The sequence below is a fragment of the Pelophylax lessonae genome (genome assembly GCF_965119305.1).
Source record: "Pelophylax lessonae genome assembly, chromosome: 1".
NCBI classification, from domain to species: Eukaryota; Metazoa; Chordata; class Amphibia; order Anura; family Ranidae; genus Pelophylax; species Pelophylax lessonae.
The window spans coordinates 318,825,413-318,850,134 of record NC_138768.1 but is presented as its reverse complement, the minus strand read 5'-3'; the positions used below and the strand labels follow the sequence as shown (position 1 = coordinate 318,850,134).

Genomic DNA, 24,722 nt, shown 5'->3' with positions numbered 1-24,722 from the left:
GGCCGATCGTTCGGCCGACAATCGGTGCGTGTGTACGGGGCTTTAAATCCTTACTTTTCTAAGAAACAACATTACATAAAGTAAATTGAGGGAGCCTCATTGCTTCAGTGTTCAGTGGATATGGGGCTATGTAATAGGAAAACTTAAAGAAAATAATATTGCTGCGCCAAGTCTTTCATTGGAGATAAATAAATAAATAAATGTATATATATATGTATAAAGTATTTGAACACTGCATAGATGTGAAATGTGCATATGCTAACGCTATGCCTCCGGGAACAGGATGCGAGCAGGCTCCTATTGAAAGTAATTTCAAAAATGCAAATTTACGATTAGGGGATCGGACGGTCTATGCAGGCCGTTTTGGATCATTTGAGATATAGGCAGGGCTCTTGTATATTATCGGAAACGAATATGGGCAAGGTCCTGATATGGCGCCGCACTGTAGAGTCTCCCCGCCAGGAGTGGGGTGTGACCGCGGCAGCATTAGCGATATATAAGACGATTGGCTCCTCCCCGCTGACGAAGTCTATGATGCAACGCGTACGGGGGAGGAGCCTGCACGTCATCACGTCGATTCCCGGAGACCACAGGCAGCGTTTGATGCTATGATAAGTCCGCACTGCTGAAGTGCTTTGAAATGTAAGTGCGATTTCACCATTTATGATTTAATAAATAGCCTTAAAATAAGAGAGCACTAGATCTTGCTTTTATTTTTCCACACCGATGCCATATAAACCTGGAGGGACTATCAGGAGGCGGTGATGGGAAGGCAAATCAGACTGCAGTGATTATCCCAGAGTGTGTATTGACTCTCAGGAGTCTGTTCCTTAGGTGAGCTGCTAATCTGTCACTAGTCACTAGGAGCACCTGGAGTGAAGCATGCAGCACTTTTGATCACGTTTGTGGATGAAGATTTTTTGATTTTCTTTCAGTCACTATTTTCACTGAGGATTGGGACTATTAATATTATTGATTTTATAATCACGGCTCAGAAATTGATTTATCACTTTAGTATCACAGTTGATGGACTGATTTAGAGTTATTGTGATAACATTTTGTACACCAAACATATTTATTTATTTATTTATCTCCATCTTGGCGCAGCAATATTATTTTCTTTAAGTTTTCACAGGTGTTTTTGTGTTTGGCACTGATTGTTTGCAGCCTTGTGCACAAGAACTTTGATTGATTCTTTTTTTCTGTTTAATGTGGGCTTGCGCTGATTATTTTTGATTTACATATGTAATAGGAAAGCTTAGCACTCTGTCCGCTCCTGCCGACTGGAAATCTAGATGAGACTGTCTGCAATTGCAGAGGAGGTCCTCTCACCTGGTAATTTAGTTGACTTATTTAGCAGTATGTAACCTAAATTCTACTATTGAACAACATAGGACATCTTAGAGTACCAGACTTGCACTTATCACCTTTTTTGTCCCAAAAAAGTAAATATAAAATATTATTTTGCAGTATTTAATATGTATCTCACAAACGAAAAATAACGTTTCCAAAAATGTGCTTTTTGATTTTTGTGTACAATGCAATGATAAATGGGAACACACTATACACTCCCTTTAAATTGCATTTCTATACAGTCACAAAAAAGGGCAGCACTCTTTCAATAAAGTGCATTCAAATCATAGTGCATAAATAAATATCTGAAAACAGTGTAAAAATCATCTAAATATAATAAATTAATAATAATATATAATATATATACACAATCCATCAATAAATGATTCAATGTCTGGAAAAAAAAAAGTGCAGTCCCATACACCAGAAACTCTTCAGTAATTGCCTCCGATCACCACAGTGCCCTTCACCACACCTATGGGTGTCTTCTCACCTGCTTGAATGGACCTCAATATTTAAGGAGGTCTTAATGTGCTTTGCAGTGTTATAAGTGGCACCACTCCCACTGGCTATATAGTCCAAATCCATGGCTATCAGCAGCTCTCAGGGTGGTGTCAATCGTATAGGAGGCAATTGAATAGAACCATAGTCCAAATCGCTAAAAAAATGTATTTATTTCCATTAAAAAAATCCACTCACATTTTAGAAGTAATAAATGGGCATTTCACAATATAATCCTCTGCATACACAGCTCCACCTAGTCCCAGCGTGATTATGTCACCACCTACTTCACGCGTAGCCCCAATGGTCTTTCTCAAACGTTCAGGCTAAACCTGAACCGAGGCTCAGGTGGTGACATAATCACACAACTTTCTAAAAATGCTGGTTGCCTATGCATATGGTGGTGACTTTCTAGTTTTGTTGCCTTTTGAATCAAACACCTTAACTGCATACTTGCTCCAGGTCACTGACACTTCCAGGTGGGTGAAATACCTGCTTCCCCAGCTGCATGCTGTGGTTTCTCCTGCTGACTTTTATTTCCAGTAGTGATTAGTGAGCTGGTGAGTGGAAATACAGCATGCAATGAGAGGAGCAGGTATTCTTGCAAAAAAAGAAAAAACAGGAAGATAGGTCCTCTGTAAAGTTGAGTATAGATGTTCTTCTTTTATAGACTGGCCTTACATTACAAGTGGCCTTATGGTGGAAGGGTCACTTTAAGTGACATAATTACATAAAATAAATGTTACTCACATTAGATTGTGTCTTAGATTCTGGAACATCTTCTGGTGGATCTGAAAAAAAAACCAAAGCAAGCATGCAAACAATCAGTACATCCAAGATACACATCAAATATTAATATGAGTACTGGGCATAGGATTAATTTACTAAAGGAAGAGCTGGGTGAGCAATTGTACTTTTTTTTTTCTTTTCCCTTGCACGTGATATTCATGTGCAACAAAAGCTTTTATTTTATGTCTCAGGAACATTTAAGTTGACATTTCTGTTCTAGTCATTCCAGGCATGAACGGCTACCATTGCCAGTAGTTGGTTGGTGGCCTTCAGTAACAACATTTTTCTAGAAAATCTTTGCTTTCTTATTGCTTGGGTGGGCTGGCAATGGATGGCACATGGTTGTTTATAGACCTCCATCACGCAGCGCAGGTGGGAAAAGTGATGTTTATAGTGTGCACACAGCCAATGTGCAGTGTAAATTGTGGGACAAACTAATGATGGACCTCTCTAGGACATAGAAGAGTTAGACTTTATAACAATGGCCTACGTAATCATGATACTTACTTTGGATTACATTTTGTTGCGTAACACCTGTTCTATCACAGTTTATGTCATCACACTAAATATGATATGTAAAAAAGAAATCCTTTTTCTAAAAGCAAATAGGCTGTTTACTTTGCAAGGAAAGTTGCACTTTGCAAAGAAATTGTCCCCAGAGTTTGCAAAGAATTTCCAATCATAGCTGTACGTCATTTATTAACGTGTTACTAAACCCTGGAGCCTGCATTCACTATCTCGCCTCCCACAGTACACAGAACATGGAAATGCAATTTTAGGGAATATAAACTGCTAAATACCTTTTCTCATCAGCAGTTAGAGCAGTCTTGTGACTTCTATCAGTGTCTGGGTAAATAATAATAGTGATTGTACAGCGCTCCCCACGACTTGATCATAGAAGTGAAAAATATTCTCACCTCTCTAAATAATAACTCAGTAAAGAATAAAGATAAACAATGACCAATGAGGGCAATCCTATTAGCCTATAGGCGCAGGGCCTAGTGACGTCCGCGCGCACATCTAGGAAGCTATCACCCTGTGTGTCTGTTAGTTTTTATTATTATTATTTTTTTATGTTGCATTTATTAAAGTTTTTTTTTTTTTTTTAAAGATACAGCACTAGTCCTTTAATCCTTTAGTCCATTAGTCCTTCCTATCCCTCTTTGAGCATTCCAGCTCAGGATCATTATAGGATATAGAGCAAGCACCTGTCAGGATTCCTTTATGCCAGTGATCACCGGAAGCACCAATAGAGGACTTAACTATCCACAAGAGGATACATATACCCCTTAAAGGGGAAGGCACAAGGTGACCTAAATTAGGTCCAGAGTGTAGGTGAGCACATATGAGTGAAGGTGGAGGGACACTGAAGGTAGTTGCGTGCTAGCACATTACCCACAAATTTCCTTTGATCCTTTTAGACTATATTTTATCATGCTACAGATATTTTTTTAAATTTTTTGTTACCAGCTTACATGCAAGAAATTTTTAATTTATGGACCCTGATATCACCACAGTGGCTTACTGCATTTGTTTATCACTATTATGTTTATTTTGTTTACAGTGACACCGTTAGACTGCCCTTATTGGTCATTGTTTATCTGAGTTATTATTTATAATAGAGGATTAAGAATATTTTTTTTCACGTGTATGATCAAGTAGGGGGAGCACTGTACCATCACTATTATTATTTCAATTTTCAGGAACACTTTGGGTATTCAGCAACATACCCTTACACATATTATTTACCCGGTACACATGAATTATTATTTCTTCATAGATTTTAGCACACATGGTAGGGCAGGGGATCAGGCATTTTCTTTTATAATGGCTGGTTAAAGCTTGTTGGAGGAGTTTTTATTCTCCACTGACTGAGGCTGCAGGACCCATGACCCAATGTCTGGACAGTACTGATTGGCCCTGTGCTGATCACATGCACTCTTCCAAGAAAAAAAAAACTCTAGCAATACACGCCAAACTGAGCATGTGCAGCTTGTCCCCTAAAGAAGAAACAAATGACCGCACTCCCAAATGCTACGAGATCTTTAATGCAGTAAAATCATCCAACAAACAGAACCAAGGAAAGTTCATGACACTTGTCGGAAGAGCATGGTTGACATGTTTCGTTAATCTAATCGCTTAATAATAACCATGAGGTTATCAGGTTATGATTAAGCGATTCAATTCATGAAACATGTCAACCATGCTCTTCCGACAAGTGTCATGAACTTTCCTTGGTTCTGTTTGTTGGATGATTTTATTGCATTAACGATCTCGTAGCATTTGGGAGTGCGGTCATTCGTTTCTTCATTGGATGCATTCAATGAATTGGACCTGCACACCTTTGTCTATGAGCTTTCACTTATCACCTGGAGCAGTGTTATCTCTCTTTTGTGCAGCTTGTCCCCTAGACCAGTGATGGCGAACCTTGGCACTCCAGATGTTTTGGAACTACATTTCCCATGATGCTCATGCACTCTGCAGTGTAGTTGAGCATCATGGGAAATGTAGTTCCAAAACATCTGGGGTGCCAAGGTTCACCATCACTGCCCTAGACTCTGTTCAGTAAATGCAATGGGGGCAGTGGAAGAAGAGGAGGAACAGAGAAGACAGGATTGAACAGCCTTTTTTACATAATGCAGAGGATTAATCCCTTAAATTCCACAGTAAGTATAAGAAGCATGCTTTACTGCATATACACACTGATTTTACTGTTGTGGGTTTATTAACACAATAAGCTTTAAGGAAAATTCCCTTGCAAAGTGCAACTTCCCTACAAACATAATCATTGCACAAGATATACTGTATGTTATCTTTTGAGACATGAAACACTAATATGCATTCCCAATGATAAGACGTGTTCATTTTTAGCAGTAATATTAAAATAAATAAGGTAGCTTTTGAGTAAAAAACCTGTACCTTTTTTGCCTGAAATGACCCAGTAGACCAAACTGACGATTATAATCAATACTACAATCCCAGCAGCAACGCCCATAGCGATCAGCCACAGCAAAGATCCAGCTGAAAATCAAAAGGATAAGGCATGTTTTCTGAAATGTATTTTACACAAAATTACATAGATATTTTAAAAATACACAATTTCATGTTTTCATGAACCTAGCAATTTAAAACAGACTTTATTTGAAATCTGTCAGTATAAAGGTTTCACATTACTATTTTGAGTAAAACAACACTTCCTGTCAGTAGATAACGAGTTCTTGACTACCAATCAGACTATACAGTCTACTGGTTCTAGTCAGATATCATGTGTATACAGATAGTTACAAGCTATACATAGAAACAATATTTTCAATACACAGTGAGAGGTTATTTAAATCAAAGGTTCTTAATGGCATTACAAGAGGCAAAATAAATTGATCACAACAGTTTATAGTTTTGCAAGTATAACAAATTTTACCAAGTGTTTTTAGTTATTTAAAAAAGTGGAAAATTGTTTAGATAAGATTTGTACAGAATAAGTGGCTGCAGCTAATATATGGATATATACCAAGGGGCAGTGGCGTGCTTACCATGTCTCGCACCCCAGGCTGATCATTTTTCAACATCTCCCTTCCCTACATACACACATAAAAAGAAACAAACTAAAGGAATATAGCAGCACACGCATGTGGTTGTGGGCAAATTGTGCTAACAGTGGGAGGGGCTTAAAGTGCCTTGACTAAATAAAACCCCTTCCTCTTCCAGCTTAACCCCTCAGTAGAGACCCCTTCATCTAGCCTAACCCCTCAGTGCAAATCCCCCCAGTACAGGTGCCCCAGCCTAATCCCTCAGTCCAGACCCTCCCTTCATCCTAGCCCCTCAGTACCGACCCCCCTCTCAGCCTAACCCCTCAGTACCGACCCCATCTCAGCCTAACCCCTCAGTACAGACCCACCCTCCATCCTAATCCCTCAGTACAGACATTCTCCCTTCCATCTTAACCCCCTCAGTACAGGCCCCCAAATACAAACCCCCTTCCCAGTACAGCCCCCCTCCATCCTAACCCCTCAGTATCGACCCCCCTCCATCCTAACCCCTCAGTATCGACCCCCCTCTCAGCCTAACCCCTCAGTACAGACCTCCCCTTCCAGCCTAACCCCTCAGCACAGACACCCCCCCTTCTATTTTAACACCCCCAGTACAGGCCCCCCAATACAAATCCCCTCCCAGTACAGCCCCCTCCCAGCCTAACGCCTCAGTACAGGCCCCTCAGTACTCCCAGAACCCCTTCCCATTTTAACCCGTACGTACAGATTACCCTTAAGTGCAGATCTCATCCCTCTACTTACCAGATGGAGTGGCATATCAGAGTGAGGGAAGTACTCAGCTGTGTCATGTGACCAGAGCCAAGGGGGAGCCCTCTCCTTGTCATTAAACTGCCTATCAGACAGGCAGAAGTGGCTAGAACTGTTTTAACAAACTACAGTTGTAACTTTCTATGAGCTCATGATGTGAGTCAATAACATAGTTGGAAAGGAGAAGTGACATAAAGGCTACTGTGAAGACATTCAGATTTAATATTTGTTATTACATACTTGTTACTATAATGATCTCAACTTGCGGGCTCGTTGGTGACAGCAGTAAACGTCCCTTGATCTCTGCTGTGTATTGACAAAAGTATTTGGTAGGAGAGGAGTTATTATTTTTCTTTACATTGATGGTTATTGCTGCTGCTCTTGTCTGCTGTTTGTAGGTATGTACACTGGTCACCTCATCTGTTTCATTAAGAAAGTGGAATATTGCCCTTTCATAACTTTCACTAATAATGCAGTACAGTGTTACATTGCCTCCATCTTTGATTCTTCCACTAGGAGGGTCTGCAGTCAACAATGGTGAACGCAAATGATCTGCAATGGAAAAAAAAGTAATTTTTAAAAATGATTATTATTATATTTGCCTATTTGCCCTATGCAACTAGGGGGCGCAGATAACCAAGTGCAAGATTAGTATTACAATCCTTTTAAACCATAACTAGTTGATTGGCACCTGAAGCTTGACACCTTTTACTGTTGCTTTAATTTTAAAGCTGAAGTTTAGTTTTAAAAATCACTACAGTTTTAGTCATATCACTTACCTGTAATGAAGCATGTCTCATGTTGTGCAGAAAACTGGAGAAATGTTTGCTGCAGAAATAATACAAACAAATGGCAAACACTCAAACCTATATTTAACCTTTGCAGCAAGAGGCACATTGAAGGGCAATGCTGAGAATTTTTGTGAGATTGGAATTTTTATTTGTTGTTCTTTTCACTGCAGAAAGGCCTTTCTCTGACCTTCCAGTACTGCAATTGTTAACAGCTTGGCGTCTTCAGGCAGAACAGCTATATAAATGGTCCAATGGGGACACACCCCCTTCTACCTTTCATTGATTACACTGTGTGTGTAGCCCCATCTGTGAATGGAGGAGAATCTGATCTATCACAGGATCATCTCCCCATTTATAGATGTTGGTACAGGCAGTGTAATCAATGAAGGAGCTTTTCCCAATGGGAGGAGGCGTGTCCCCATTGGACCATCTTTACTGCTGTTCTGCCTGAAGACCCTCAGCTGTTATCATTGCAGTACTGGGAGGTCAATGAGGAAGAGGACAGGCATCCATGTACAAGGATTTCTCTTAGATCCAGCTGCCTGAACGATGTGCAAAACCTTTCATTACAGTAATGTGACTAAAGATGTGCAATTGTTCTTTAACCACTTGCCAACCGGCCGCTGTGTATTTACTGCAGCAGTGTGGTTCTATTGCGTGAAAGAACGTACCTGTCCGCAGGACATCCGCAATCATCCCCGGGAGAGGCAGAACAGTGATCTGCCTATGTAAACAATGCAGACTGCCATTCTACAAGAGGGATCTTGTGTTCCTGCTAAGCATGAAACCTGGATCTCTGTCTTCCCTCAATCAGTGCAACCCCCCACAGTTAGTAAGCACCCCCTAGGGACACATTTAACCCTTTGATCACCCCTGATGTCATCCCCTTCTCAGCCAGTGTCATTAGTGCAGTGCACATTTTTTTGATTGATTGATCACTGTATTAGTGCCACTTGTCCCCAAAAATGTCAAGTGTCAGTTAAATGTCCGATTTGTCTGCCGCAATGTCGCAGTTCCGCTTAATATCGCTGATCCCTGCCATTACTAGTAAAAAAAAAAATTCTATAAAAATATTGCATCGTTTGTAGACGCTATAACTTTTCCCCTAAAAGGGTAAAACCTTCCACTCCAGAATCGGGTAAACAAAATGTTATCTTCAAACATTTAGCAGACACCACACAGCATCCTATTACCTTCACCAGCTAGAAGGCCCCCACGTGTATCTTTTACTGGTTTAAATTCACCTGTCCAATAAGATTGTGTGAGTGGCTAGTAACCACACTCTCATTGGACAAGGCAATGGCAGTTGGTCAAGCATGATAGAGACAGGTATGAGTGTCCATTCAACATGCTAAAAATGTCTAAAATCTAATTCTTGCAAATGGAAGCAAATAAAACTTGACACAAAACTCAAGGTCAAGAATTGACTGAAGGCTTAACATATAAAACATCCAAAATAATAACACAGGTTATACACAGGTTGTACATTATAAGCAACAAGAAGATATCCACATGGTTAAAACACATCTTTACAAACTAAGATATAAAATAAAAAAACAAAAACTGAACTTGATATTAATTGATTTGAAACCCAAAAATGTAATATATTGCAGCGTACAAATCATTAGATGTGGTGGCTGCCTTAGCTTACTTTGTTAGGCTTTTCCCTCTGTTTTCACCTGGTGATCTGGCCAGTAAAACACCTTCTATATTAAAGTGCCCTCACTCTGGATTAATGGAGAACAAGGGGCAACATTGGACAGCAGCATTGTCAGTAGGGGGGGGAGAAGAGTGTTAGATGTACCAGCAGATATAAATACACTAACAAATTGAAGCCAAACTCCAGCTAACACTTTAGCAGTTACAACAAACAGTTTTTTTTTCCTTTTGGGAGAAAGGATTTACATAAATAAATAAGAGTTCATCATTGTAAGCACTCCTGTTAGAGTCGGTTCACACTATGGCGACACGACTTCGGGGCGACTTAATGAAGTCGCCGTGAACCGCGACTTTGGCGCGACTTGCATACCGACTTCACATAATGGAAGTCAATGCAAGTCGCTCCGACTTTGTCCAAAAGTAGTGCAGGAACCTTTTTCTAAGTCGGAGCCACTTGAGTCGCTCCTATTCGAACGGTTCCAATTGCACAGCACGGTCCACGACTTGTCAGGCGACCAAGTCGCCTGACAAGTCGGAACAGTGTGAACCGGGACTTAGTGTTAAATTGTTTGTCTCATCCCTGTAAATACCAGAAAGATAGCTTTTCCTTTAAGAAAAAAAACAACACTGACTGAATCATCAGATGAAAATATAAGAAAGAAAGCATACATAGAAAACACATGCAGCCATCAGGCCCATCACATCTAAGAAATTGGTAAACTGAAAAATAGTAAATGTTTGCTTTTAGGTTTAATACTGCTTTAACCACTTTACGTCTGCCTGCAGTAATATTACTGCGGCAGAGTGGCTCGTTATCATCTGACGACGTAGTACTACGTCGTCAGACACTCCCCTTTCTCGCTCCCGCTGTTTTCAGTCACAGCGGGAGTCAGGCCAGGGGAGGAGCAGCGGCGATCGCCGCCGCTCTTCCATGATCGTCGGGGATCTAGTGTGGAGATCCGCTCGCCTGTGTAAACACAAGCGGGCGGATCTCCTAAGTGACAGGCAGGGTCAGATTGCAGGGTTCAGCATAGCTGAACCCTGGATATGTCCTTGTGTCACTCAGTCACCTCCCCCCCACACGTCAGTAAGCACCAGGCATACATTAACCCCTCCCTCTCCAATAAAATTAACCCCTTCCCTGCCAGTGTCATTTTTACAGTAACAGTGCATATACTGTATATAGCACTGATTACTGCAGTAATGTCACTGGTACCCCCAAAAGTGTCAAAAATGTCAGTCAAGGGTCCGATGTCGCAGTCCCGCAAAAAAAAAAATCGCAGATTGCCGCCATTACGCGTTAAAAAAAACCCACCAAAAATGACAGAAATCTTTCCCTTTGTTAGTAAACGCAATAACTTTTGCGCAAACCAATCAAAATACGCTTATTGTGAATTTTTTTACCAAACATAGGTAGCAGAAAACAAATTGGCCAAAAATTTAAAAAAATTTTGATTTTTACATTTTTTGGGGGGGAATTTCATATAAAAAAATGTGAAAAAATATTGTTGTTTTTTCAAAATTTACGCTCTTTTTTTGTTTATAGCCCAAAAAGTAAATATCGCACAGGTGATCAAATACCACCAAAAGAAAGCTCTGTTTGTGGGAAAAAAAAGGACATAAATTTAGTTTGGGTACGGCGTCGCACGACCGAGCAATTGTCAGTTAAAGTCGCACAGCGCCGAATCGCAAAAAGTGGCCTGGACGTAAGACAGCAAAATCCTCCGGTGGTAAAGTGGTTAAGTTCCTTGGCAGATTGGTGTGCTAATTTATTTGATTTAATAATTGGTAAGTTATATTTGTCATTTTTATTAGGTCCTATTCATTTTTTTTAATATTTACGTTTTATACATTATTTTCTCATAAAAAAGCTGATAAATAAAGAATTGCCCATATTTCAGTATAGATAAGGATATTTCAGTATCCTTGAGTTTCTACTTTTTTCAGTAAGGTCTAATTTTCAGATTAAATATAATGTCACAAAATCAGCTAATTAAAAATTGTATCCAATCAGTTGGACAACATTTTATAATCAAACCTGTAATCCTTCAAGTCAAAAACAGGAGTTCCCTGATATATACTGTATGTCCCTCCTTTTCTTTAGCAAGTAAAACCATTCTGACAAATCTTTCTATACATATTGGATCAGTGTATTTCAGAATGCCCAGTCATTTTCCTTACATTTTTATTCTTACCAATAACATAAATCTCTCTTGCATCACTTTGAGTGGATGGAATTTCTCTGTTGCTTTTTGAGCTCCAATACATACATCTATATTCAGCCTGATTGTTTTTTGTGATGTTGTGCAATGACAATAACCCTTGGCTGGATAATGGTCCTCTAATCTCCCCCACTTCTGTGTAGAAACGATACACGGTTACAGCAACTGGAGTAGGAGCCTGGCAATCCATAGTTACATTTTCTCCCTTTATGAATGTGGCGTAGGAAGGCACAAATTTCAACAATGGAGCGCTAGACATTGCTGAAAGAAATAGTTTCAGATTAAAAAAAGAATGGTAAAAAAACAACAAATCTTAAGTGAGTGCAAACATGGACAGTGCAGTAAGGCATAGTAATCTTACTAGCGTTGACCTGTTGATACAATTACATTAGTACAATAGTACATTCAGGGGGAGGACTGGGAAGGGGGGCTGGGTGGCAATTACCCCCCGGGCTGCTCTGATGCCAGGTAAAAATGCCGCACTCAGGGCTGGATTGATGTAGGGGCCAGACACTGTATACAGCTGCCGGTCGCCACTACACAATGTTATATTTGCAATGCTGCAGTATGAGTGTGCAAAGCACGCTCCTGCACCCGGCCCGAACAATACTAACACAGTCACTTCTCTGTCAGGCAGAGTTAGGCCCCGTCTGGCGTGATCTCATGTATTTTTGTTAAACCTCCTTTTTATTGCTATTAACATTTAATTATGTTACCACATTGTAACATATTTGTCTTGCTTCATAACTTCAATATCTATTATAAAACCAGGTGGGCATGGATGGTGAGCTAAAACAAAGGGGTGATATCTGCGCTTAGACAAATAAATATATAGATGTATAAATAAATATATAAATATGCATAAATAGGTATATCAATATGTTGATTATGGCAGCCAGCTAAAAAGTGGATTACAAACTTGTAGACATAAAAAAGAGATAAAAGCAGCACCAAAAAATTATGATAAAACTGAATAAAAACGTCCTCTTGCAGTCCAAAATGTCCAATACAGTATATGGAGGAAGGAAAGTAGGAGCGAGATCCCAAATACCAATGGTGAAGTCAGATGGAATATACACCCAGTCGTGATGAGCACACTAACTGCTTACTAGATGGTGATCATATACAGGCGATGTAAAAATTCTCAGACAGCTCAACCAAGGAAAGGATATGCCACAGGAACTATTCACAATATCTCCAATATACCACCAATGAACCTCAAAGAACAGAGGAGGACGCTAGTGTAGACTGTACAAGTAGACTTTTATTGAATAAAAGAAATGTACTCACAATCTTGCGAAAGTTTTGGAGCATAGCATAAATCAAAGGACCGCGGTGTACATAGCGTGCTGATCGTTCGTGCAGAGTCGCCTTACGCGTGTCGTCATAGGAAATGACATCATCAGAGGCGGGATGGTGAGCTGATTGGATGGTTCAATGGGCCACTTGACTGGACTTGCCCCCCAGGCCTAAGGCTGCCAGCCCTCCCATGTGTACATTGCATATTACTCTCATTAAAGTATAGCTCAAGCCAAAACCAGGAATGAGGTTCAAGTTGTGCCATATCACATGCCCCAGGAAGCTGCAAGACTATTCGCAAAGTGTCATGCGAGCTCACGCGTGTGCAGAGGGGAGCTGAGTGTGGTTCTTCAGGAAGCTACAGTTCTCCTGCATTCAAGGCTCCCGCATCCAAGATGGTGGTGTTGGGAAGCCAGCTGTGGGAAGACAGCCCTGGACCCCAGGCACTGGTAAGTATTATCAGTTTTTTAAAAGTCAGCAGTTACAGTATTTGTATGTGCTAAAAAAAAAAAAAATGGAAGTTCCACTACTTGCTGACTGCCCACAGTACAGTGCATCCGGAAAGTATTCACAGCGCTTCACTTTTCCCACATTTTATTCCAGAATGGATTAAATTCATTATTTTCCTCAAAATTCTACAAACAATACTCCATAATGACAACGTGAAAGAAGCTGCAGGTAACACTGAACTACTTTGATGAGAGTATATAAAAATTAATGTTAAAAAGAGAATAGGACATTAAAAAAATGTTTAAAATATTGAATAAAGATTATTTATTTATTTATTTTAAAATACTGTCGACAGTCAGTATCCCTGATCACCACCACACAAGTCATGTGATGACGCTGTACTGCACTGGTGACAATATGTAAAAAAAAAAAAAGTGAAAAAAAATTATTTCATTTCTTCATTGTGACTTCATAAAACTCGCCGTGCCTCAGAATGTCTACTTTCCAAAAAGGGGTCATTTGGGGAGTATTTGTACTGTCCTGGCATTTAAGGGCCTGAAATGAGATAGGCCTTCAGTACATCAGGATTGATCAGTTTTCAAATGTAAATACCATAGTTTGTAGACACTATAATTTTGACACAAACCAAATTATATACAGTTATGGGGACTTTTTTTTTTTTACCAAAGACATGTAGCAGAATACATTTTTGCTAAACATATGACGAAATTTGATTTTATTGGATGTTTTATAACAGAAAGTAAAAAAAATGTGGTTTATTTTCAAAATGTTTGGTCTTTTTTAGTTTATATAGCAAAAAACAAAAACCCAGTGATGATCATATACCACCAAAAGAAAGCTCTATTTGTGTGCAAAAAATCATAACATTTTATTGCGTACAGTGTTGCATGACAACACAATTGGCAGTTAAAGAGCATGGTGCTGAATAGCAAAAATGGTCTGGACATGAAGGGGGTAAAACCTCCCAGAGTTGAGGTGGTTAAATATATTTTGTTACCCTTGTTCCTATCTTTACCAAATGCAATCATGCCACTACCCGAGCTGGCCACACACTAAAACACATATATTAAAACACTTTTCTCTTTATTAGTAAAACCTAGACATACTCTATTTTCGTTTTAAACATGTACATCATTATTTCTGCAGACACTCTCTTCAGCAGTGTTGTCTTGACAAGGCATTATCGATTGGTCAGGAAAATTTAATTTTTTTTTTTTTTGGAAGCACATGATTAAAGCTTGAGGCTCTAATTGGCTTCAAAAAGGTTGGGCTCAGTGCAGACTTTTCCAGTGGGTTCCAGTAGGGCTAGAGACGTGTGGTGGTAACCATAGATCTCATCAATAGTCACTCCAAAGTTGGGACTTTTAGCCCCCGTGGTTTGGGAGCACCAGTACTGAGAATGTGACAACCTTTTAACTGATCTTTAAAAATAAGGAAAAGGTCCCAGATACCCCCACATTTTTTCATAAGTAGGTATGGTCTTCTGCTAAGGCTGCCTAGCATCTATGGTTTGGTAGCAGTGGTCCAAAAACACAAACCTACCAGGATCTCCCATAGATTTTAATGGGGGAGCTCCCGGAAGAGATTTTGACAAGCTAACCAAACTTTGGAGCCCGAGGAGGGTGAACCATTAATGGAGACCCCAGGTTTGGACCAGGGGTGGTCCTTGGTCTCCCCTACATGCTCCCCGAGTTTGGGGTTCCTGGCCCAAGGGGTCCCGGAGGAATTCTGTTCCAAGCTGACCAGTTTTCCACACAGACTTCAATGTTAAATGGTGCAACATGGAGCTCCAGGTGCTGTCTGGCTGACTGAAATTTGGAAGCCCATATCTCCGGAACCATAGGTGCTAGGAACCCAAAACAAATTGAGCACCAGCTGGAGCTGTCTCTTTCCACCAGGCTGCATCTACTATTTAGGCCAGTAGAGGGGACTGCCTGACCTAGTTCACCAGTGCATGACTTGCAGGTAGCAAGAGGGGGGATCCAGCCTTCCCTGCCTGCCAACCTGCTGCTTGCATGGACAGGGTTAACCATGCTTCGGTAGCCCAGTGGTCCCCTTTTCTGCTGGAAGACGTGACCTCTCTCTGTTCCCCCAGCATGGCTTTGATCAGGACCAGTGCAGTCACCTGCAAACATGTCCTGCCAGCCAAGGCTACTCCTTTTTACATTTCTTCAGTTACTTCCTGAATACATGCCTAGGCAAATGCCATACATCCTATGAGTCTTTAGGAGAGAAGGAGGGGTTTTCACAGCTAAGCACACCCTCCTGCCTGCACGCATGAGCTAAGGGCAGATGGATTCCAGGAAGTAAATGCTACATGAATCATCTGCCCTTACTCAAGATGTCCGCGGCCATAAATGCTCGGGGTGTTTTTCAATGTGATTTCTCAGCAAAATAAAGCATGGAGATATGGATGGATGGGGGTGTTTGCTTTGAATATTAAAACTAAATTAAACAGTGTTTTTGGTTTGTGGTGCTCAGATGAAAGTGAAGATTTGACTTTTCTATGGCCATGTTTGTTGAATTCTCACAGTGTTCAATAGCCCATGCTATGATCTTATAGACTTAAGATTGTCTTAACTTTTCACTCTGGCTTAAAGTAGAACTATAGGCAAAGCCTTTTTCTTTTATTTTGGATAGAGTAAGAGGAGTGTTATAACCTATGTCAAATTTGTTAGCGCCATCTGTGTCCAATTTCAGAGATTTACCATCACTTCCTGTCCCATAACTAAGACAGGAAGTGAGAGGAAATCCATGCAAATGAAGGGAATTCCTTGGGACCCCTGGGTCACAAGAAGTATTGTCCTCATTGGAAGATTTCTCTTCTATTACTTTTCTGGGGACAACAATGGTAAACAGGACAAATAGAGAGAGGGAATATCCCTACCAGGGGGCACAGACAGCAATAATAACTGACAGGAGTTGTAATCCATCTCCACTCTATTAAAAACTAAAATAAAAGTGTTGCCTTTAGGTATACAGTGCCTTGCAAAAGTATTCGGCCCCCTTGAACTTTGTGACCTTTTGCCACATTTCAGGCTTCAAACATAAAGATATAAAACTGTAATTTTTTGTGAAGAATCAACAACAAGTGGGACACAATCATGAAGTGGAACGAAATTTATTGAATATTTCAAACTTTTTTAACAAATAAAAAACTGAAAAATTGGACGTGCAAAATTATTCAGCCCCCTTAAGTTAATACTTTGTAGCGCCACATTTTGCTGCTATTACAGCTGTAAGTCGCTTTGGGTATGTCTCTATCAGTTTTGCACATCGAGAGACTGAAATTTTTGCACATTCTTCCTTGCAAAACAGTTTGAGCTCAGTGAGGTTGGATGGAGAGCGTTTGTGAACAGTAGTTTTCAGTTCTTTCCACAGATTCTCGATTGGATTCAGGTCTGGACTTTGACTTGGCCATTCTAACACCTGGATATGTTTATTTGTGAACCATTCCATTGTAGATTTTGCTTTATGTTTTGGATCATTGACTTGTTGGAAGACAAATCTCCATTCCAGTCTCAGGTCTTTTGCAGACTCCATCAGGTTTTCTTCCAGAATGGTCCTGTATTTGGCTCCATCCATCTTCCCATCAATTTTAACCATCTTCCCTGTCCCTGCTGAAGAAAAGCAGGCCCAAACCATGATGCTGCCACCACCACCATGTTTGACAGTGGGGATGGTGTGTTCAGGGTGATGAGCTGTGTTGCTTTTACGCCAAACATAACGTTTTGCATTGTTGCCAAAAAGTTCGATTTTGGTTTCATCTGACCAGAGCACCTTCTTCCACATGTTTGGTGTGTCTCCCAGGTGGCTTGTGGCAAACTTTAAACGACACTTTTTATGAACATCTTTAAGAAATGGCTTTCTTTTTGCCACTCTTCCATAAAGGCCAGATTTGTGCAGTATACGACTGATTGTTGTCCTATGGACAGAGTCTCCCACCTCAGCTGTTGATCTCTGCAGTTCATCCAGAGTGATCATGGGCCTCTTGGCTGCATCTCTGATCAGTCTTCTCCTTGTATGAGCTGAAAGTTTAGATGGACGGCCAGGTCTTTGTAGATTTGCAGTGATCTGATACTCCTTCCATTTCAATATTATCGCTTGCACAGTGCTCCTTGGGATGTTTAAAGCTTGGGAAATCTTTTTGTATCCAAATCTGGCTTTAAACTTCTCCACAACAGTATCTCGGACCTGCTTGGTGTGTTCCTTGTTCTTCATGATGCTCTCTGTGCTTTAAACGGACCTCTGAGACTATCACAGTGCAGGTGCATTTATACGGAGACTTGATTACACACAGGTGGATTCTTTTTATCATCATTAGTCAATTAGGTCAACATTGGATCATTCAGAGATCCTCACTGAACTTCTGGAGAGAGTTTGCTGCACTGAAAGTAAAGGGGCTGAATAATTTTGCATGCCCAATTTTTCAGTTTTTTATTGGTTAAAAAAGTTTGAAATATCCAATACATTTTGTTCCACTTCATGATTGTGTCCCACATGTTGTTGATTCTTCAAAAAAAAATTTACAGTTTTATATCTTTATGTTTGAAGCCTGAAATGTGGCAAAAGGTTGAAAAGTTCAAGGGGGCCGAATACTTTTGTAAGGCACTGTACTTTAAAACACGTGTATGTGCAGTAAATAAGTTGTTTCCTTTTAAATGGAAGAAGGTAGCGCTAGAGGCCTTCCAGCAATGTATTACTAAATGAACAGGCTACTTCCTTCCCAAGCACATTCCTACTTCCTTCCTGACCGCACATTCATCTCCTAAAAAAAGTGCACCGCAGTATCCCTAGATTCAATAGATTTTGCGCTAAGCCTTTCCCTTTTTTATTAGATTACCTGTAAATCTGCAGTTGAAAAAGTAACAAAAACAAAGTAAGAAATTAAAAAACCTTTTAAGGAACTTTCACACCACTGGGTCACATATAAAAGAAGGCCAGCCCTGTAAAAAAGAAGCCCATCTATTCCTACCTTTCTGGCAGCCCATGCGTTGAAATGTTACCTTTTTACTGCTCCCTGGCTGCTGCAGGTAATTCATACTTAAAGTATTACTAAACCCAGGAGCCTGCATTCACTATATCAGGTCTCCCACAGTACACAGAACATGGAAATGCAATAGTTTAAATAAGAACTGCTAAATACCTTTTTTTTATATAATCTTTATTTTAGTTTTCAAAAATGCAAACACACAAACAGAAAGGGACATACCGGTCAGATACAGTACGTACAATATACAACACGTAGGGGGTGGGTGTCCCCTAGAGGCAATGTAGGTAATGATAATAATGACCATGAACATCCGAGAACAGTAAAACCTCATGCATAGTGGCAAAGACGTATGGGCAAGGGCCGTAGCCCGAACATGCAACAACTAAACATTTCAATCTCCCTGATACATGCCCTATACTCCAGAGGTAAGGCAGGTGAAGCCAGAAAAACCAGGGTCAGTAATAAAGAGGCAGCCGCCTAGGGGGAAGGGGGCAAGGAGAAGAGGAGACAGAGGGGGGGCAGGAAGGGGGGGGACAGGAAGAAGGGGGAATGAGTCCATGAGTCATGTGGTAAGAATACAGCAAACGGGTATGACTAGGGTGCAACAGCGTCACCATGCATGCCGGGCTTTATCGGGTTGGTGATAAAGGAATGTCATGGGTCAGGGGCTGCGGTCAGTGCAGAGACAGGGCTACCCGAGCTGGAGGAAGCATAGTTAATCCAAACTGCCCACTTCGTATAGAACTTGTCGTACCGGTCTTTGCAGCGAGCCATCCACTCCTCAGCTGACATGATATTGTTCAGTAACTTTATCCAATCCGCCCTGTCTGGCACTCTCGTCTGTTTCCAGAAAATCGTGACCAGACGGCGGGCAGCGTTCAGCAGGTGCGGCAAAACACTCTTCCTATAGTGGCTAAGAGGGATGGATGGCACGTGCAGCAGAAAGTGTTGTGGGTCATCTGGGATGTCCACATCCAAGATCGCCAGAACCTGTGCCCGGATGTCGGTCCAGAAAGGCCGCAGGAGCGGGCACTCCCACCAAATGTGTAGGAATGTACCCCGGTCCCCGCAGCCCCTCCAACAGCGGCCCGAGGCACCCGGGAAGATCCGTGCGAGCCTGGAGGGTACCCTGTACCACCTTGTCATCAGTTTATATCCAGTTTCCTGCATCTTAGTATCGACCGTACTAGAGTGGGTCAGGTGGTACATGTGGGTTAGTTGCTGCTCGGAAAATGTACATTGCAGGTCTCTCTCCCATTCCCGCACGAATAGAGGCTTGGACTCCTGGTCCACAGGGCGAAGAAGTTGGTACAGGAGTGCAATGGAGTGGCAAATCGGGTCCTTGGAAATGCAGAGCTTCTCAAACGGGGACATCAGTGTTGGAGAGCGAATCACTCCCATCTTTGGAAGAAGGAAGTGAGTCAGCTGATGGTAACGCCAGGAGTCCAGCGGGAATCTCCCGTAACGTTCCCTGAGCTCTGATAGGGGTAATATCCTCCCCTCTTGTGCGAAGCGTCCACAGCGTGTCTCCCCACCGGCCGCCCCCATTCCAAAGAAGGAGACATCCTCCCCTGGAAGGAACCACGGGTAACCCCCGAGCGGCGCCAGTGGAGAGATCGCCACCGACAGCTGTAGTTTGGCATTTACCGCGTCCCATACCTGCAGGGCATGGGTCGTGGATGGGGAAACCCATGTGGAGAGGCCCCTGTGCGCTCCGGGGAGCCAAGGGGCATGAGCTAGGTTCCTGCCTGCCATGTATTTTTCCATAGGGACCCATAATTTGTCCCGGACATGGTGGTGCCAGTCCAGGATACTCTGCAATGCTATCGCTTCATAATATCTCCGTACCACGGGGATCCCCAAGCCACCCGCCCGCTTGGAGCGCTGCAGGAGGCGAAGAGCCAAGCGGGGACACTTGCTATCCCACACGAAACGTGTAAATAGGCTGTTGAGGCTTGAAAAGAAAGACCCCGGTAGGCGCACAGGAAGCATCTGTAAATAAAAAAGAATGCATGGCAGGATGTTCATTTTGAGCACATTCACCCGCCCAATCCATGTCAGGGTCAGTTTGGTCCAGTCAGTCAGGTCCCGCCGAATCGTGGTCAACAGGGGTGCGTAGTTGAGCCCAATCACGTCCGTGGAGCAATCAGGCAGGTAAACCCCCAAGTATTTGAGTTTGGAATGGCACCAAGTGAACGGAAAGGAGGATTGCAAGGCCGCAGCTGTATCCCGGGGGACGGTGAGGGGCAGAATCTCCGATTTGTCGAAGTTAATTTTAAAATTGGATAGGGTATGAAAGGACCTAAGCTCAGACATCAGGACCGGAAGCCATGTCTGAGGTCTGGTAATGTAAAAGAGGACATCGTCTTCATATGCAGACAGTTTGTGTTCTGTGGGGCCCACCGTGACCCCCCCAATGTCCGGGTTCGCCCTGACTCTCGCCAAAAAAGGCTCCAGGGTCAGGGCGAAGAGCAACGGCGAAAGGGGGCAGCCCTGGCGCGTGCCATTGCGGATCGGAAAGGGGAGGGATAGGCGACCACCCGCCTTCACCCTAGCCTCCGGTGATGCATATAGCGCCGCCACCCAGCCCGTCATCCGAGGACCCAGGCCCAACTGTTCCAGAACCAGGCGCATGTACAGCCAATCCACCCTGTCAAATGCCTTCTCGGGCGTCCGTGGACAGCAGAAGACAGGGCGGATGATGGGGGTGGGACCCAACCCAGTGTATGAGTTGAAGAGCCCTGTTGGCGTTATCACGGGCCTCCCGGCCCGCAATAAACCCTGTCTGGTCTGGGTGGATCACTGAGGGCAGCAGGGGTTTCAAACGGTCGGCCAAGATCCTAGCAAGGATCTTGACATCCGTGTTGATCAATGATATAGGTCGATAGCTACTGGGCAATGTGAGGTCCTTACTGTCTTTGGGGAGGACAGTGATGTGCGCCAGAAGGGCGTCTCTAGTGGCCGGGCAGCCTCGTGCCAGGGCGTTAAAGTATCTGCACATAGGGGACAACAGGGAGGAGCGAAATTTGAGATAGTAAGCATTGGTATAGCCGTCAGGGCCCGGGCTCTTGCCCTTTGGCAGGGCCTTGAGGGCCAAGTCGAGCTCTTGTTCCGAGATGGGCCGTTCGAGGGCCGCAGAGGATCGGGTGGTCAGAGGGGGAACATCAGCCTCCGCGAGGTATTGCCGGATCCTAGCACTCCTCGCCGCCTCTGCTGCCTTAGAGAGGGGGGGCGAAAGGTTATAGAGCCGGGAATAATATTCCCGGAATGCATCTGCAATCTGAGACGGGATTTGGGTGATCTGGCCCTGAGGATTCTGCAATTTAGGAATATGAGTGGAGGCCCTTTGCCTGCGGAGCGCTCTAGCCAGCAAGCGCCCGCACTTGTTGCCATATTCGTAGAATTTATGGGACATGTACCTGAGGCGGCTACGGATCTGCGTCTCCAAGAGCGCAGACAGCGCCTCCCGAAGGCCCTGTAATTTTTGAAGAGCACCTGGCTCCTGTGATCTCTTATGAGACAGTTCTGCCTCCCGGATCTGCTCCAAAAGTCGATTAAGGTCCGCTAGCCGGTCTTTCCGCAAGCGCGCCCCCTGCGAGATCAGTTCTCCCCGCACGACCGCCTTATTTCCCTCCCAGATCGCAGACGGGGCAACTTCCTCGCTATCATTTTCGCGGAAATAATTGGAAATTGTGTCAGTAACCGATTGCGTCACCACCGCGTCGTCTAAGAGGTTCTCGTTCAAGCACCACGTCCAGTCACGTTCCCCACTGTGAAGGAAATCCAGCTGTACGGTCACTGGGGCATGGTCCGAGAGAGTATGGACAGAAATGTCGGCCCCCGTCAGAGAGTCCAGTCTAGTTTGATCGATTAAAAGCATGTCAATTCGGGTGTAGGAGTCGTGAGTTGCAGAGTAGTAACTATAGTCACGCCGGGAGGGGTAGAGAAGTCGCCAGCAGTCCACTAGGCCGTGCGTCTGCAGCAGCCGGAGGAGTCGACGGTGCGCCGCAAACGAGTGTGCTGATCTACTCGTGGACGTATCAGCACGAGGGTCTAAGCAAAAGTTAAAATCTCCCCCTAAGACTAGTTGGCCCTCCCGAAATGTGGCTAGCGAGTCCAGGGTCGACTCGAGAAAGGACAGCTGACCCGAGTTTGGGGCAAAAAGGGAGGCCAAGGTCAGAGGGCGCCCATATAAGGTCCCCTTCAGAAAAATGTATCGGCCCTGCGCATCCGAGAGGGAATCCGTCGGGACAAAAGGAAAGTCTCTGTGTACTGCAATGGCGACTCCCGCGATTTCGGTCTTGGAGAGTGGCTGTGGAACCATTGGTTATACAAGTGAGTGGGTAGTCTGGGCATGGATTGGGGGGCAAAGTGCGTCTCCTGCAAGAAGACCGCCTGCGCACCTAGTCTACGCAGTTCAAGCCACAACTTACCTCTCTTAAATTGGGAGCTCAGTCCTCGGACGTTATACGTCAGAATCTTTAACGGAGCCATTCAGAAGGTGTCAGGACCAAGGACCCGAGCACCCAACGCTGGAGCAGGAGAGAGACCCGGCTGCACCGCCAGTCACCCGGCAGCGGACCCTGTAAAATAAGAACCAACAACATGTGACCCACAGACTCAAAAGACAGGGGGGAGGGGGGGGGGAGACAGAACATAAACAATACAACCCAACAATTACAGTGCTGGGGCGAGGGCACCCCGGAGAAGCCGGGGACCACCCGCCACCCCAGAAAAAAGAAACAAAGACCGCAGCCGGCCAGGGGAGACCCCAGCCACCCCACCCGAAGGGGTTGTGATGGGAGGGGTCCCGGCCCCGACCGCCAACAGCATATGCCCCAAAAAAGCAGAGCCAAACTCGCGCTCATCGGAGCACCAGAACACAAGAAAAACCTGTGCATGAACAAGAAAAAAGGGGGGGGAAATGGTAGGGCAGGGGGAGCGAGGGCACTCCGCCAAGTTTGTAAGGAGAGAACAAGTGCGGACCGCCAGGTCCAACCGGAGCCAAACAGAGGAAAGGATTAGGCTGCAAACGACAGTCCACAATTGAATAAGGGGGGCCCCGCCAACTTGAGCACTCAGGGCCTACCGGCAGGGACCTACCGCCAAGGTCCCACCGGCAATGCCAGCGCAACAGAGTTATGTCCGGGGGCAGGACCCCGTGATCCGGGCAACTTGCAAAGTTCCTGATGCAGCCGCAAAAGGAGGGAGAGCACACAGTTCCGTTAAGCCTTCAAGGCCTCAGGGGTCCGGGCTGGGAGGCCTGTTGCGGGAACGATTACGGTTGCGGTTGCGGCCGCGCCGTCGCGCCGAGCGCCAAGGTGGTGTGTGGGCCGGCAAGGGTAGATCAGGTGCAGTGCGCCAATCCGGAATATCCACTGGAGGGAGATCAAGTTGGGCAAGAAAGTGTGGTAGGTCATCCCGGTTCCTCAGGACGTGCTGCTTACCGTTCTTAGTGACCGAGAGGCTGAAGGGGAAGCCCCAACGATAAGTCAGGTCGGCTTCCCTAATCGTCTCCAGTAAGGGTTTCAGGGCTCTACGCTGCATTAGGGTGCGGCGGGAAACATCCGGGTACAAGGACAGTTGCGCTCCATCAAAGTCAATGGTAGGGACCCCGCGCATGTGGTACATTATGCGATCCTTCACTGTGTACTTGTGGAGCTTGCAAATAATGTCCCGAGGTCTATTCGGATCATCAGAGGGAGGGCGCAGCGCCCTATGAGCCCGGTCAATTTCAATGTGGTCTGGGGCATCTCGGCCTAGAATCTGCTTGAATACTCCCTGGAGGGTAGGGACAATGTCTCTTGCTGCAGTGGCTTCAGGGAGGCCCCTGATGCGAATGTTCCCCCTGCGGCTCCTATTCTCCACATCATCTAGTTGGTCTAGAAGGGAGTCAATACGTCTGTCTTGGAGCTTGCAGTGATCTGAGAGAGCCTGCATCGCAGGAATGATATCATCCAGCTTAGTTTCTATAGTCTCTACTCTGTGGCCTAGGTGCGTAGCGTCCGCTTTCACTGCCTCAATCTCCTGGCGCAGGGCCTTCTCAACCCGGTCGGTCAGCCTGTCCAGGTCAGCGGCCGTGGGGAGAGATAGAATGTGGGCCCGCAAGTCTATGTGTCTGTCAGGGCTGCTGCATCCATCGGGCCGGCCCGATCGGGGATAGAGCTGGTGGAGGCAGGGGAAGGCGGCGCCGTGGGATCCAGGCGAGGGGAGAGAATAGGAGAGAGCGCGCTCACCACAGGCTCCCGGAGGTCCGCCGCCATCTTGGGTGTTGTAGGCCCGGACCGGCGACCGCCGGAGAAGAAGTCCCCGATGGAGTTGGAGCGAGGCCGAGGTGTCCGCTGAGGCT

At 44.2% G+C, this 24,722-nt stretch overlaps 1 protein-coding gene across 1 annotated transcript in view; it reads right to left on the bottom strand.

The window, feature by feature from the left end:
- The window catches only part of LOC309544576 (Fc receptor-like protein 5), a 58,237-nt gene that overhangs the window by 6,038 nt on the left and 27,477 nt on the right, over window positions 1-24,722 (bottom strand). The window contains exons 5-8 of the mRNA XM_082243482.1: window positions 11,584-11,871; window positions 7,179-7,490; window positions 5,563-5,664; window positions 2,605-2,645 (exon numbers count right to left, since the gene is read on the bottom strand). Coding sequence (XP_082099608.1) covers window positions 2,605-2,645; window positions 5,563-5,664; window positions 7,179-7,490; window positions 11,584-11,871 — 743 coding nt within the window. The remainder of the gene's footprint in view (window positions 1-2,604; window positions 2,646-5,562; window positions 5,665-7,178; window positions 7,491-11,583; window positions 11,872-24,722) is intronic.